Below are 16,562 nucleotides of genomic sequence, written 5' to 3'. Positions count from 1 at the left end.
TCATTTTGTTAACTGTTTATTATTTGTTTTTGTAGCTCTCTGTTCCTTTCCTCTTGTGATTTGATGCCTTTCATAGTGTTATGCTTGGATTCCTTTCCTTTTTTTATGTATCTATTATTGACTTTTAGTGCCATGAGGTTCATATATAGCACTTTATATATACAAGTTTATTTAAGTTGATGATTGCTTAAGTTTGAACACATTCTAAAAAGCACATTATCCTCTGCATGATTATGTATTTGATATCATACTTTACATATTTTTATTTTTTGTATCCCTTAACTAATTATTATAGATGTGGCTGATTTTACTAATTTTGCCTTTTTGTTTTTATAAAATAAAAAATAATTATTTTTTAAATTTTTTACTAGCATTAAGTGATTGATCTACTACTTTTACTATATTTGCTTTTGCAGTGAAATTTTTCTTTCATAATTTTCTTACTACTAGTTAGGAACATTTCTGTTTAAAGAATTTCCTTTCACATTTCTTGTAACACTGGTATAGTGGTACTGAACTTTAAAATTTGTCTGGAGGGGCACCTGGGTGGCTCAGTCGGTTAAGCGTCCGGCTTCAGCTCAGGTCATGATCTCACGGTTCGTGGGTTCGAGCCCCATGTCAGGCTCTGTGCTGGCGGCTAACTCAGAGCCTGGAGCCTGCTTCTGATTCTGTGTCTCCCTCTCTCTCGGACCCCCCCCCCGCTCGCACTGTCTCTCTCTGTCTCTCTCTCAAAAAAAAAAAAAAAAAACCATTAAAAAAATTAAAAAAAAATTTTTGTCTGGAAAACTTATCTCTCCTTTGATTCTTAGTGGGTAAAGCATTTTTGGTTAGGTATTTCATTTCAGCTCTTTGAATATATCATGCCAGTCTCTCTGGCTTGCAAAATTCTGGTTAAAAAATCAGCTAATAGTTGTATGGGTGTTTTGTTGTATGTAAGTACTTGCTTTTCTATTACTGTTTTTAACATTCTCAGGGCGCCTGGGTGGCTCAGGTGGTTAAGTGTCTGACTTCGGCTTAGGTCATGATCTCTAGGTTTGTGGGTTCGAGCCCCACATCAGGTTCTGTGCTGACAGCTCAGAGCCTGGAGCCTGCTTCAGATTCTGTGTCTCCCTCTCTCTCTGCCCCTCCCTTGTTCACACTCTATCTCTCTCTGTCTCAAAACTAAATAAACATTAAAAAATTTTTAAATAAAAAATTATAATTAATTAAAATTATTTTTTAAATTCTCTAACTTTACTTTTTGGCATCTTCATTATTATGTGTCTTGTTTTGGACCTCTTTAGGTTCATCTTTGTGGCTCTCTGTGCTTCTTGGACCTGGATATTAGATTCCTTCCCCAGGTTCGGGAAGTTTTCAGCTATTTTCTCTCCAAATAAATTTTCTACCTCTTTCTCGCTCTTCTTCTGGGACCCATATAACGCAAGTGTTTGTCTGTTTGATGTTGTCCTAGTGTTCCTTAAGCAAGCCTACATGTGAGCCTTCCAAGTGGGGAGTCTCAGTTTCCGACAGCACATGGGGACCCTGGATATCAACCCTGTCGATTTTCCAAGCCAGATGTTTTGGGCACTTGTTTCTCTGCTGTAGATCCCAGGGCTTGGAGTGCCAGATGTGGAGCACCAACCCCTTGCTCTTCTGCAAGAAATGCCTAGTTGGTGAGATCCCTCCCTATGCTGTGTTGCCACACTCCAGCAGGGGGTCTATCATGAGACTGTGTCTCTGCTTCTTTTACCTTTCTTTAACCCTTTGTTGTGGAAAGCAATTCACCTAGTTTTCAGATCTTTTTTGGAGGGAAATGATCTATATATTCCTGTATATTTGGTGTGTCTGAGGGAGGAGGTAAGTTCAGGATCTTCCTAAGCCGCCATATTGGACCTAATCTCCTGGGTCCATATATTTTTTGTTTGTCCTTCCAGATCTCTTTTCCGCTACTCTTCACTTGTTCTGGGTATTGGGATGCTGACCTGTCTGGACTACATCAATGAACTCACTTGCTTTCTGGCTTCTGATTGGCTTTGGCTAATTGGAGGGTAGAAGAGTTAAGTGTGAGTATTTAATCCTCCAACTTTCTCCTTGCTGTGGCTAAAGGCTGGCTGTGCCTGTCTCCTCTTGGGGCCCTCTCTGAAAGTTACAGCTCTGTATGGATTCCTGTAATAATTTCCTTTCCTTGGAGGCCCAGGAGTAACAGAAACCTCCTCTTGTGACTAGCCCTGGGGTACTCTGGTTATCTCCTTATTAACTTTTCTAAACATTGACTAAACATTTGTACATAGTCCTTTTATTAAACTGCCCTTCATTACCTAGTATTCATGTATCTGTTTCCTACTATAATAAATATACCAACCGAAAATGTGTGGTTTTAATAAACTTGAACATTAGGGAGTCCACCAGACATTACAATATGTTGATATTTAAGATTTTTCAAGTTTTGCACAAAATATATCTCACCTGTTCATAGACTTTGAACCTTCCAAAGGATAGTAGAAAAGAGCAATTATAGTGAGAACAGTTTCCATGGTGTTTGTAAGAGTTCTGGTACAGCAATACCATGTGAACCAAGAGCATAACTGGCAAAAAAACTAAGAACAAATATAAGCAAACATATATTGAGTGGGAAATGGAAAAAGCTCAGTATTACTTTCTTCTATGGAAAACAGCAAGTCAGCATACTGCAAAAATCACATCAAAAGGTAAATGATATTGACAATAGACATGCCCAAACATTGTTTTTAAGAAGTTACATTACACACAGGTCTATGACGATACCACATAAGTATGTGTTAAAGTTAAGTTTATATTTTCAGGTTAATTTTTATGGCATTGCATTTGGTTGAAATCTCACTTCCCACTAAGAGAAGGCATAAAACAGACTGATGATAGAATTTAAAGAAGATTGAAGTTCATAAGTAGATTCTTCTAGTCAGTATTCCTGAAATTGCCTTGTATTACTGACAAGTATTTTAATGGTTTTTTATTGCCTTTGGTTGGGAATGTTGCCTCATTTTTGATGAACAATTAAGACAGCACAGGAGAGAATGAAACATGACTATCAGGATGTATCATTAAATTTTAATTTGGAAACTAAAATGATAAACCAGTTATTGGAAGAACATGCAAATAGAACTGTCAAGTCTACACAGCAAATGTCTTCCAAAAAGCTTGTTAGCTGGTGTAAGGATATTAAACATGCAGTACTAGCATCCTATCTCTTAAAAAATGTAGCCTTTAAAAAATGTTCCAATTGTTTGTAAATTTAAAGACTTTTCCCAAGCCAGAAGAATCTAGTACTGCTACTCTGGAGGAAGGATTTCAAAGGCATTATGCTTTTGCCATTTTAGGTTGAACCTTCAGCAATGTATAGTATATAGAGACTGATTTTATCCTTGAATCAAATTAGCAAGGAGTCAGTCACTATACCAATCTGTCTTTTTAAGGCAAATAAATACCCTACCTGCAGATACGTCTTATTAAAAAGTATAAATTACTGATGTTAATTAATAATAAATTATATACCAGAAATGTGTTGATTAATTGGTCACTTGGAATTTGGAACACATTTTCCAGTAGACAGGATTAAAAAGGGAGTAAGATTTCTAAGCTAGCTCATATAAGTGTATTTAATTTAGGAAAGAGCCAAGTGTGGTTAACCATAATTCTAAAGAATCTAATTACTCTTCAGAATATGGTTTCAATGGGAACCACTGAAAGGTTGAATTCAAGATTGAGTGTGATATCAGGAATCTCCCCACTGTGAAATAAAAAGTCTGACAAAAGAGTTTTCTACACCACATTCTCTCCCTTACAGATTCGAACTACTTCAAACATTCTGGCTGGAGGTATGCCTCAGTGAAAACGTACTTTTTAGGCTCAGTCTCAGGTAGCTAGAGGTAGTGAACAAAGCCTGTAAACAGTGGATGTGATTTGTGAAGTAGGCAATTCCTACCGAATTTTATGGAAAGTGAGGCAAGGGCTCTGACAGGCTTGATGAATGAAGGTGCTACCAAAGGCTGTTCCTAGGGTTCAGCCTCTCAAAGATTTTGAGGGCATCAGTGGCTTCTGTCACCCAAGGCGCAATCAGAAGGAAATCTATGGCATGGACCACTGGCATTTTGTTACTTTTCATTATGGAAGTACCTCTATAAAGTTGTACAAACTATCTTTTGAAGCTGTTTTGAGAATTGATACTTTTCCATGTGTTTCCTGCCTATTGGAATGAAGTGACATATATAGTTTCTAAAGTGTTTAAGACTTACCACCCATCTTGCCATTTGCTGATTTTCTAGTTGCTTCATTAATGAATAAAGCCTGATGTCTGCTATAGCAGACAGAAGTGCTTGGGCAAGTCTAGGAATCCAAATCTTCAACAGTAGGAAGAAAGGAAGGAAGAAAAAGAAAAAAGAAAGAAAAAAAGATATTTAAAACATCTACCAGTTCACAGTGAATTATCAGAAGAAATCAACAAACTGATCCAACTATCAAGTAAAGGTCATTCTTAGTACAAAAATAGACATACTGTATTAATATTCTCCAAAAATAGTCTTTTTTTTTTTTTTACAAAAATTACATTAATTTTTCAGGGAAATGCCCAAGGTAGTTTTATCATTCTCATGCTTGCTCTGTAATGTATATATTACAACACTACTACTTTTAATTTAGATAGCCAGCAAAACATTTCATTGTGTTAAGGTTCTATTTTAGAAGGACATTTAGTGGTTTTCATTAAATTTTTATGAAGCATTTACAGTAATGTGTGCTAGATATCATACTAAGTACTTTATATATAAATATATATATCTATCTATATCTATCTATATATATATCAGCTCATTAGTCCTCCTAACAATCCCTGTGAGATAGGTACTACTATATAAGTGAGGCAACTGAGATACAGAGGGCTTAAAGAATTTTCTCAAGACTGCACAGCTAGTGGAAACCAGAATTCAAACTCAAATCTGCCTGATTCTAAAGCCTGTGCTCTTAACTACTAAGTTACATTGCTTCTCCAACCTGTAATACAGATGATAAGATTACTTTTCATAAAAGGACAAGTATTCCACAATTACTGAAACATAGTAATCAGATGACATTAAAAAGTAATTTAAGGGGTGCTTGGTTGGCTCAGTCAATCATCCAACTCTTGATTTCAGCTCAGGTCATAATCTCACGGTTCATGAGATTGAGCCTTGCGTCAGGTTCTGCAGTGATCGCCTGAGCCTGCTTGGGATTCTCTCTCTGGCACGCCACTGCTCATGCGCACACACACTCTCTTTCTCTCAAAATAAATAAACACTTTTAAACAAAGTAAATTTAGAATAAAACTAAAGAATAAATGTATTATAACTTAATTACAGCTAATAATTCTAATGCTACACATTGACATCTTTGAGAGTTTTAAAACAATTTCAGTTATCATTAACAAAATAATACACTGATAGAACACAATTTAAACTTCGTTTGTTCAGGGTTGCCTGGGTGGCTCAGTTAAGTGTCTGACTTTAGCTCAGGTCATGATCTCACGGTTTGTGGATTCAAGCCCTGAATCAGGCTCTGTGCTGAGCTCTTGCTCAGAGCCTGGAGCCTGCTTTAGACTCTGTGTCTCCTTCTCTCTCTGTTACTCCCCTGCTCACGCTCTGTCTCTCAAAAATAAATGTAAAAACAAAGTTTTTTAAACTTAGTTTGTTCAAAAGATACATTTCTAAAAATATATGTAAATTTGTATTTCTGTTGGATCAATATTAACTTTATAGTTAGACTGGCTTTACTCTCAGGTATCAGTGGCTTCTAATACTTTATGTTCCTTTTCTTTGTCAATAATCTATAAATTAGTGTTTAAGTCTTAAAGGTATGCTGTACTTCATAATTTTACTTAAACTGTGTCCTATAAAATACAGTAAAACACATCTATTTACATACCTTGTTTACTCTGCATAAAGATCTATATGCTTCATTCTTATCTCTCAGGCCTCAAAGTAGTTCATGTGAAAAGCCAATTTGGCTACAAACTTAATATAAGCTAACAATATGAAGAAGTCACTACAACTAAAAGAATCCTTGTGCATTGAATGGTTCACTGATTTGTGAACGAGTTACACTAGCTTTTTATTTTGTTTTCAAAAAAATTTTTAATGTTTCTTTTTGCAGGGGAGGGACAGAGAGAGAGGGAGACACAGAACGTGAAGCAGGCTCCATTCTCCGAGCTGTCAGCACACACAGGGCTCAAACCCACAAACCGCAAAATCATGCCCTGAGCCAAAGTCAGATGCTTAACTGACTGAACCACCCAGGTGCCCCTTGCTCTGCTTTTGACATGCTCTGACCTTGGTCTATTTATTTCACTTTTCCGACCACTTCTAGTTTCAAAATTATGTAATCTCTGTTTAAAATAATCAATTATGACAGTATGAATGACCAACTGATAGCATCTTAATGTTTCTCCACTTGGTCAAGTTCCAGATAGGACAGTGGTTTTGGGGGTCACAGCGGAGTGGGGATGGGGACTCTAGGAGGCTTACTTTAAATCACAAAATGGCCAGGTGGGTCAGTTACACATTGAGGGAAGTGGATTGGTCCTTGAGGAATAAGAAGTTTTCTATCTTCTTCATTCATAATATAACCTACTTCTTGGGATATAAGCTATATTTAATGTATATATGCCTGTGGTTCCAGATTTATAGTTATCCTACACAATTTAGAAACCCTGATAGGAGAAGAGAATTCATAGCTCCTAACTTCTACATGTATCAATGGGAGAAACTCTGCTACTGCTTTAAATTCTCCTTCCCCATGATCCTTCCATATGTCTTTCTTTCCAGGTTCCAAAAAACCCTCAGGATTTGGACTCCCCTTGGAATTCTAGTCACTTCCCTAACAGAAAATGGGGAAGGTCCAAACTTCTGCGTCTAAACTGATGACAGCTTAAAGGAAAGTGAGTTTAGAGAAACTCTGGCCCCATTAGTTCTTTTGTAATGTGTCTTGGCAAACGACCCCAGACATTCATGATGTGGTGATTATAATCTTACTATTGCTGCCTAATTACTACATGCATAGCACAATGACTGTGTATATCATTAAATTCTTGTCAAATTATTTTTCCCTAGGTTTTAATTTCAACACTAAGTCCTGAATAGGTTTTTATGTGTTTAGTCTTCATAAGCTCCTATAACATGGGTCATCTGCTGGCAAGTTAAAGAAGACAAGCTACAACACTGCTGTCATATGATTCTTTCATGAAGGAAGGATATGTCTAAAGTCCAAAAAATGAATATCCAATGTAGTCATTCTGAAAGTCTGCATATCTTAACAGAATTCCTTGAAGTAGGGCACTTTCAGCTCAGTTTTGTGTTTTAACATGTAATGAGGAGTTACACATCACAGTGTGTATTTGGAACTGTGGGCTTCCCAGATATGGTCAGAGTACCTGTCGAAAACAAATTTTGTGATATCAATATTTAGTCAATATACATTAGCCTTTTACAAAGGATGGACTAGGGGCACCTGGGTGGTTCCCTTGGTTAAGCATCCTACTTCAGCTCAGGTCAAGATCTCAAGGTTTGTGAGTTCAAGTCCTGCACTGGACTCTGTGCTGACAGCTCACAGGCTGAAGCCTGCTTCAGATTCTGTGTCTCCCTCTTTCTCTGCACCTCCCCTGCTCATGCTCGGTCTCTCTCAAAAATAAAGCATTAAAAAAATTTTTTTTAAAGGATGGAATAAATCTTTTAATTACTATCATTTAGTTAATATACCTTATTAGCCTTTTTAAAAGGATAGAGTAAGTCTTTTAATAACTATTTTGATTACTTTTATTTAAACTTACCAGCAGCTGAACACTATCTTTTCCCAAAAGATGCAGAATCTTGTACATGCTTGCAAAGATTAAGGGATAAGTGTAACCCCTCAATCTTTCTGTCCATTCCCAGGTCAAATAACCATAATTAGTAATATTAAGGACTAATGTTAAATAGCACTGAAACAAAACCTATTTTCATGTTCATTTCTTTGCATAAAACCTTTTTTTTTTTTACAAAGAAGCTTAAAAACAGCATTTTATACTGGTTATTCAAACTAAAAATAGAACTGACCAATTAAACTCATAACTTCAAGATGGGAATGTGTTTTTTACTTCATCTACATCCTCCACAGTACTGAGCACTATGGAAATACATGCTAGTTAAAAATGGAGTCAAGTATATTAAACATCAAAGATAGATATAGAAGAAATATTAGTGTAAAAAAATGGTATACTTTGATAGGTTAAAATTACTTGGAGAATATTTGGAAAATTGGTTGAAAATACACAATAGAAACTAACACAACTTCTAAGATGAATATACATTCCCAGTATGGAAAAGAAACTACAAAGGATATTTGAAAACCATGTGATGTGCAACTTCAAGAGACTGCCAGTATTCATCTGGAACAAAACTTGTCTGGACTAAAAAACAGTTACATATTCGTAGTGCTACAGTAAACAAGACCAGATAAGTGTTTTCACCAAGAAGATCTGAAAAACAAAACAAAACAGGTAATTGTGGCAAAAAAGTCAGGCCAAGTTCTACTTGCAGAACTAACGCTCTGGTTGGCCTCTTGCTTGGATTCTGTTAAGTCTCTGTAGAGAACTCTGGCCTCTCCTGTCAAAGCAGACCTGGACTGGAAGTTATACAAGGGCCAGAGTCTCACCATTGGATAACTGCAACTCCTTTCATCCTTCTTGGAACTAACTGTATAAAGAGAATAGTAAGATATAAACACTGAAAAAGAGACTGGGTTAACTAAAGCCAGAGGCTAATGAGGTAATACGCAATATGGGTAGCTAATGAAACCAGCCAACAAATTACTAGAAGCAATTCTTCTCTATCTATCAAACAGTGGCATATCAAATGGTCCTCTGTATGTTTTAAAATAGCCTTTATTGAGGTTTATGCGAGGTGCTGAGTTAATTCCTTCACATGCCCTATCTCGTTTAATCCTCCAAATCATGCTAAAGGGTAGGTACTGGACCCATTTTACCAGGAAATTGAGACTAAGACGTTAAACTGCCTTGTCCAAAGTCAAAAAGGTTGTAGATGACTAAACAGGACTCAAAACCAGGTCTATCTGCTGCACCAAAGCCCCGCTCTTTACCACAACTGGTCAGTCTGCAAGCTGAATACAGAGTATTTTTTTAAAATGTGAATTTAGTTGCCAACATTTTAAAATTCCATTTTATATTAAAATCTGTATTGTAGGATTTCACAACTAAGAACTGACAACAGAGCTCAAATGGCAACACCTGGCTGGTTCTGAGACATAAAGTGCTTTCACTTATTTAGACCTGCCCGCCCGGCCTCCTGAGCATTTGTGTTTGCACTCTAATCCATTTTGAGTCTTTTGCTATCATTCTAGGTTCCTGCCACTCTCCTTCCTTCTTCTCCAGGAACACACTTAAATATTTTTCCAGACAACTGGTCCATTCCACACAACATACATGCCCATCTCAACTTTCATCTTTCAGAAACACTTAAAGAAACCCCCCGAATGAAATAAATCTGCTGAAAGAACACTTTGTGGAAAAACCCTTTTACCCAGTGGACTGGGGCAGAATAAACAGTACACAGAACTGGCCCTGAACAGGTGATCCTGAATCCCTAAAAGTTCAACTATTTGTGAAGCTGCCTCTCCCTTTCCCTGCGTCACAATCTTCTTTCTTCACTTAGCAAAACGATTCTCCCCTTTCTTGGCCTCGGGTTTTCAGAAGAGAGACTCCGTATTCTTTTCAGCCGCTTATACCGTGCTTGGCATATATAAGGCGCTCAAATACTGAATGAATGAGCAGTCCATCTTTATATTAGATACCCCCTCCGACATATCAAAAGCCCATTTGCTGGAGTGATTTTTCTCCTGTCAACATCATCACAAGGTACCAAAGACAGAAGGGGTGGTGGGAAAAATAAATGGGACAGGAGTCAGACCTGGTCCCACTCCATCCAGGAATCAACCTCTCCGCGGCTCCGAAACCTTAAGTAATTCCCGGTCTGGGTACTCCCTTTCAAAAACGGGGGTGGCTGCATCATGTCCATTCACTCCACATGGCCCAGGAAGAATTAACTGACGCAGAAAAGCGCCGTGCAAGAGGCAGGGATCGAGCATCCGGTCTCCACCGCACGATTTCTTGGCAACCCTGCCCAGCAGATGGAGCCCTCGCTCGGGGTCCGCGGCTTCCCGCCACCGCCTCGGAGCCCCGCGCCCACACCCCGTCACTCACCGCCGCCGCGCTCGGAGCCATTCCGGGGGCTGACGTACAAAGTTGACTTTCTCTTTCGCAGCTTCATTTTCTCGTGGGAGCGGTTCTGCAGACCGCGGAAAAAGAGTCGGCCGTCGCCACCCACGTGCTCCATCCTGCCCCTGTTTCGATGTTTACTGAGGATCCCCTAGCACCTCAGTCCCGCGGAAGACAGACCCAGAAATCATGCGCGTTGCTCTTCCGCCCATTAAGTTTGGCCCCCGCAGCAGCCGTCGCTCGCAGGCGCGGAGATGCCTGGGAAAAGGCAGGTTCTTCACGCCGACTGCCGAAATTGGTCTTTGCTGCGGATACCGCACGTCGGTCTGGCGCGGGGCCGCTTTGTCGTGAGCTCGCCTGCGTTTTCCCTTTGGCTTCTCCGTCTCGTGAGATTGCTGCCCGGCTTTGGCGTCTAGGTCTCTGCGCCGAGGTTTCTCTTCCGGAAACTGCTGGAAGGAGCCGGAGAGCGCTTGTGCGGAGGCAGGCGGGAGGCGGGGTCGGCGAAGCCAACGGCGAGTGTTCGAGATGTCCCAGTGGTAATGATAATAGTAAAAGTGCTTGTGTGACTTTTCACTGTTTGGGTGATCGCACAGTAACTGTTGAGCCAAGGAGGCAGGGTACGGATGATTTAACCTATTGTACAGATGTAGAAAATGAGTTTCGGGAAGGTTAAATGACTTGGTTAGGGTCACTTAGCAAGCTAGCGGCAAAAGGGGGAATCTCCGTATTTGGCGTGGTTTATATTCCAAGGAACTGACTTGCAAAAATTTTTTTCTATTACACTTAGCAGGCGACCAACCATAGCATCCTTGGTAAGCTGTCATTTATTTAGATTTCTTCTCCATTTTAGCGATATTAAGGACAACCTAGTTTCAAGCACCGGTTCTGCTACTAATGAATTTGTAATTTCGGTGTCTGGTGTAGGTGACAGTGAAGGATTGTTGTGAGAAAACATGAAAATCCTTTACTCTGCTTTCCTCTTTCATAAACATTTTCTCCAGAAACTAAGGTGTTCTCAAGTGTAACTCTCTGAGAAATATTGGAGTTTTAATTCCTCAGCTTTTAAAAGTAAACCCAGCCAGATATCCTTTATATTTTTATCAAGAGTGGATGGTAAATTTTTTATGTTTGATGTTTAATTGAACCTCTGAAGCATCAAAGGGAACTCATAAAATCTTTTGGCCTGTTATTAAAAATTGTTTTTAATCATATATATTGCCAAAAAAATTAAGTAGTAAAACAAAAAGGTGGGGGGAGGTAAAATAATAAAAAGTAAAATTCTCTTTTTTTTACTTCCGAATTGGATTGACAGTCACTTTTCAACTTCTGGGGATTTGTTTCTTTTAGTAGTTAGCTTCATGTAGTATGTAAACAGTATGTCTCCCTCCTCCACTTCTGCCATTTTAAAAATTACCCATTTAAAACTATGGAGAATACGCTACAGTAGGATTTAGCTTTGTCTCACACCATCCCCAACCCTCATTTGCCATATTCTCTGTATATTCCTATTTTAGTTAAATCAAGTAATACATACATATTATGATGAAGGTACTATTTACTCTGGAACAAGGTAGTGACATGGAATCTTTTAAAAGGATGTTGTGCTAAGTTCCTGCTTTGCTTCCCATTTTCTTTGTACACAGATCTGAAGATCCTTCCTGGAGGTGGACTATAATTTTTCAAAATTACTGTGTGACAGAAGCACTGAATGACATTTGCTGAAAATGTTTGGTAGATTGACTCTTCCACAACTGCTTTTTGCTAGCATCCTTGGAATTGCTGGAGGAATGTATATTTATCAACCAATATTTGAACGATATTACCAAGATCAGATGGAATTTAAAAAAAAGTTAAAATTGACACAAGAATCAGAAGAGAAGAAAAATTAATACTACATGGAGTTGAACTGTAATTGTTTAAAGTTCTATTGAAGCTATACATTGACTATAAGTAATGTAGTAAAACTTCTCAAGTATATTTTAAACAAATAAATCATAGGTCATGATTTTAAAACAACCGTTGTCAATTATGGTGTTTACTTTTATTTGCCATCTTATGTCTTTTCACCGGGACATATTAGTAATTTTTTAAGTATATTTATTTATTTTGAGAGAAAGAGCATGCATTGGTGCATGCGAATGAGGAGGGGCAGAGAGAGAAAGGGAGGGAGAGAGAATTGTAAGCAGGCTCTACACTTTCAGCACAGGGCCCGAAATGGGGCTCAGACTCACAAACCGTGAGATCATGACCTGAGCTGCAACCAAGAGTCAGACACTTAACCAACTGAGTCACCTGGGTGTCCCTAGTAATTTTTTTCTTTTTTTTTTTTTAGTAATTTTTTTAAACCAAAATGAATGTCTTGAGTGTTTTGTTTCCTAGTTGAGGTTTATTTTTCTGGGAATGCAGCATGTACAGGATTATGGGAAGATCGGCTAGACTATATTTATAAAATAGCTGAGAATGTTGTTTATAGTACTGCTTATAGATGAAGTGAATCAAGTTAACCACCTTAAACAGAATGTCCCTCAAGTAGCCTGCAGCTAGCCTGGTTTAATATACTTGAGCAGTCTTTCAGCCCCAGGCCGAACGGAGGAGTAGATTGAGAGTCGGGGTAGCTCAGAGCAAGTTGAGGTTTTAGAGAAGACAGATAGTGTTATATAGGATGGCAAATAAGACACAGAATCTGTTTAACCTAAGTAAATTTTTAATTAATAATGGTGGTATAGGTGATTAATTTGTTGGGAATCTATTATTTATATAAGTAATGGTTTGAAGTCACTAGGAACTGGTAATTTTTATTCTAACAGTCTTAAGGTTATATTTTCAGTGAGAGCTACCAATGTAATCACATACACGTGGTGCTTTACTTAAAGCAACTCATTTTTAGTGTTGGTTTCTTTTTCTGGAAAAGTAAATTTATTATAACTTTATGTTGAATGGAAGCCAGCATGGGTATTTTTTAAAAAGAGAGTGAAGAAAAAATTATAAAAATAGTACATGTTCATTAAAAAATTCAAATGATAAAGAAATGAACAAAGTGAAAATTATTGCTGCATATATTAATTTAATCAGTACCTTCAACAGTTTAGTGTGAACTTTTGAGACTGGTTTTCCTCTTTGTCCATAAAAATACACATGAAAATTTTAATTCCTCTACCAACTATTTACCATGTGACTGGTTTAGCTTTGCTTGACTACCGCTAGATTTTCTTGCGTGAATCTTCTCATTATAGGACCCCGGCTCAAGGAGAACCCTCTTTCTGGGATATGACGATATGGGATTGAAAGACAGACAGACTGAGAGGAAACTTGGAATTGTAAGCTCTGCGCAGTTGTGGCAAATGTCGTCTTGTCATATTCTTTTGGTTTATAGCATGTGACATGGTCAAGCCCAGAGTCCAGGTCAAGGACACAGACTTAATACAGGGCGTATATCCAAGGAATGAGAATCCTATCTAGCATCAAGTTAAATTAAACTGCTTTTGATACTCCTGAGAATTATGGCATTGATCAGTGTAGCATTTACATACCAAGTGGCAGAGAACGAGTTAATTTTTTTTCTAATAAAGATATTGCAACCATTTAAATGAAAGTCACAATGAGATACCACTCGACATACAAACAAAAAAGATGGAAAATAACAAGTGTCAGTCAGCAAGGATGTGGAGAAACTGAAACCCTGATCCACTGCTGCTGGGAATGTAAAACTGCGTTCGCTGTGGAACGATTTGGCAGTTTCTCAAAAAGTTCAGTAGTGTTACCGCATAGCCCAGTAATTTTACTTCTAGGTATGTATCCAAGAGAAGTGAAAACATGTCCACACAGAAATTTATACATGAATGTTCATAGCATCATTATTATAACAACTAAAAAAGTAGAAGTTACACAAATGTCTATCAGTGAATGGATAAGAAATTGTATTTCTACAAAGTAGAATATTACTCAGCTATAATTAATGAAATAGTGATATGTGGTACAACATGAATAAACTGTGAAAAACATGAAAGAAGATGGTCACAAGAGACCCTATATTGTAATTACATTCATATGACCTGTCTAGAACAGGCAGATGGAGAGAAAGTAGATTAATGGCTGCCAGGATGTAGGGTTTCTTAAAGTGATGAAAATGTTTTGGAACTAGATGGTGGTGATCAGCGACAACTTTATCAATATACTAAAAACCACTGAATTGTACACTATAACATAGTGAACTTTACTGTGTAGGAACTCTATCTCAATAAAACTGTCTTTAAAAATGAAAGAAAAAGGATACAGCATCCAGAATAGCAGCTGCAATTGAGATCCCTCATTCTTTTCTGCCACAGTCCATCTAGTTTGTTTTTCATGTGTGGTAAAAAATACACAGCATGAAATTCATCATTTTTACAGTTTTTATGTGTACAATTCAGTGGCATTAAATACATTCACATTGTTGTGTAACCATCACCATCTTTCTCTAATCCACTTAATTTTGGCAAGGGCCAGAGATGTGAATTTAGTGGGGATATAGAGACTCTCCGCCTACATCCTTAAAATCTTTAACGTTGGCATTAATGTCTGCAGTTCTTGGCTTAAATTGCGTCTTACTTACTGTTTTAGCCAGGGAAAGCAGATCAGAGGCTTCAGTTGGTTCTTTCTACAATAAGGATTTGGTAAGGACTGAATGTGACACCCCTGGCAAAATTCATATGGTAAAGCCCTAGTCCCCAGTGTGATGGTATTTGGAGGTGGGGCCTTTGGGAGGTAATTAGGTCATAAAGGTGGAGCCCTTATGGATGGGATTAGCGCCTTTATAAGAAGAGATACAGGGGAGATAATCACTCGCTTCACCATGTTAGGATTTTAGCAAGAAGGTACAACTGGAAAAGGGCCTTCTCACCAGACACCAAATCCATGAGCACCTTGATTTTGGATTCCCCAGCCTTCAGAACTATAGGAATTATTTGTTGTTTAAGTCACCCATGTTATGGTATCCTGTTACAGCAGCCTAAGGCAGGGAGGGTTCTTCCTATACAGTCAGTGATTATAGTGTATGATCCTTTTAATGTGTTGTTGAATTTAGTTTGCTAATATTTAATTGAGAATTTTTATATCTATATTCATCAGTGATACTGGCCTGTAATTTTCTCTCTTTTGTGGCATTCTTACCTGGTTTTGGTATTAGGGTAATGCTGGCCTTGTAAATGAGTTTAGAGGCATTCCCTCCTCTTTAGTGTTTTTGGAAAAGTTTGAGAAGGATAGGTATTTGTTTTCATCTCTTCCCTTTCAGTCTGTGTGTCGTTACTTCTGCAGTCTCTTTAAGCAGTATATAGATGAGTCTTATTTTTTAAATCCAGTCAGCTGCTCTGTGTCTTTTGATTAGAGAATTTACTCCATTTACATTTAAAGTAATTATTGATAGGTAAGTACTTCTTGCCATTTTGTTAATTGCTTTCCAGCTATTTTTGTATTTAAGTCAATAGCAACAAATTTTTACATATTCTAAAACCTCTACATTTTTACTCCCCCTACCATGTTTTATTTTTTTTTATTTAAAAAAATTTTTTTAAGGTTTATTTATTTTAAGGGGCACCTGGGGTGCTTGGCTGGTTAAGCATCTGTCTTCAGCTCAGGTCATGATCTCATGTTTGGTGGGTTCGAGCCCCGTGTCGGGCTTTGTGCTGAATGCTTGTTTAGAGCCTGGAGCCCGCTTCAGATTCTGTGTCTCCTTCTCTCTCTGACCCTCCCCGCTCATGTGCTGTCTCACTCTGTCTCTCAATAAATAAATAAATGTATTAAAAAAATTTTTTTAATGTTTATTTTGAGAAAGAGAGAGAGCATGAGCAGGGAAGGGGCGGAGAGAGGGAGGGAGAGAGAGGATCCCAAGCAGGCTCCCTGCTGTCAGTGTGGAGCCTGATATGAGGCCCAGTCTCACAAATTGAGAGATTATGACCTGAGCCAATCAAGAGTCAGATGCTTAACTGACTGAGCTACCCAGGTCCCCCCACATTTTATGTTTTTGATGTCATATTTTACATCTTTTTATTTTGTGTATTTGTTAACGAGTAATTGTAGTTATGTTTGCTATTTTTGTCTTTTAGCCTTAATCCTACCTTTATAAGAGGTTTGTCTCCAACTTTTATTATATATTTGCCTTCACCAGTGAGATTTTTACTTTTATATTTTCTTGTTATTAGTGCATTTTCTTTTCTAAAGACATCCTTTAACATTTCTTGTAAAGTTGGTTTATTGATGATTAGCTCCTTTAGCTTTTGCTTATATGGAAAAATCTTTATCTCTCCAATTCTGAATAATAGATTTGCTAGGTAGA

The 16,562-nt window shown here is 37.8% G+C and overlaps 2 protein-coding genes across 6 annotated transcripts in view; one reads left to right on the top strand and one right to left on the bottom strand.

The window, feature by feature from the left end:
* Positions 1–10,706, bottom strand: part of PIGB (phosphatidylinositol glycan anchor biosynthesis class B) — a 37,147-nt gene extending 26,441 nt beyond the window's left edge. The window contains exons 1-5 of the mRNA XM_029951746.1: positions 10,238–10,706; positions 8,362–8,497; positions 7,811–7,928; positions 4,251–4,355; positions 2,446–2,576 (exon numbers count right to left, since the gene is read on the bottom strand). Of these exons, the coding sequence (XP_029807606.1) occupies positions 2,446–2,576; positions 4,251–4,355; positions 7,811–7,928; positions 8,362–8,497; positions 10,238–10,370 (623 nt within the window). The 5' untranslated portion in view covers positions 10,371–10,706. The remainder of the gene's footprint in view (positions 1–2,445; positions 2,577–4,250; positions 4,356–7,810; positions 7,929–8,361; positions 8,498–10,237) is intronic.
* PIGBOS1 (PIGB opposite strand 1) lies at positions 9,952–12,268 on the top strand. 5 transcript variants are annotated; one of them, XM_029951748.1, is made up of 2 exons: positions 9,952–10,764; positions 11,896–11,980. In XM_029951748.1, the coding sequence occupies exons 1-2, from the start codon at positions 10,386–10,388 to the stop codon at positions 11,925–11,927; spliced, it is 411 nt and encodes a 136-aa protein (XP_029807608.1). In that variant the 5' UTR covers positions 9,952–10,385; the 3' UTR covers positions 11,928–11,980. The 5 variants fall into 5 exon arrangements, with proteins under 5 accessions (XP_029807608.1, XP_029807607.1, XP_029807609.1 ...); XM_029951747.1 differs by having other exon boundaries at positions 10,033–10,788; positions 11,896–11,984; XM_029951749.1 differs by having other exon boundaries at positions 10,228–10,788; positions 11,896–12,268.
* Positions 12,269–16,562: the final 4,294 nt, after the last annotated feature.

The sequence above is a fragment of the Suricata suricatta genome, chromosome 9, assembly GCF_006229205.1.
Source record: "Suricata suricatta isolate VVHF042 chromosome 9, meerkat_22Aug2017_6uvM2_HiC, whole genome shotgun sequence".
NCBI classification, from domain to species: Eukaryota; Metazoa; Chordata; class Mammalia; order Carnivora; family Herpestidae; genus Suricata; species Suricata suricatta.
Note: the sequence above shows the minus strand (reverse complement) of the source record. Positions and strands in the feature narration are given on the sequence as shown.

Excerpts from the sequence above, each read along its gene's own strand:
- PIGBOS1 (XM_029951747.1), top strand. The coding sequence starts at position 10,386 with ATGTTTACTGAGGATCCCCTAGCACCTCAGTCCCGCGGAAGACAGACC. Across the intron at positions 10,789-11,895 it reads GTGTTCGAGATGTCCCAGTG|ATCTGAAGATCCTTCCTGGA; the intron begins GTAATGATAATA and ends CTTTGTACACAG.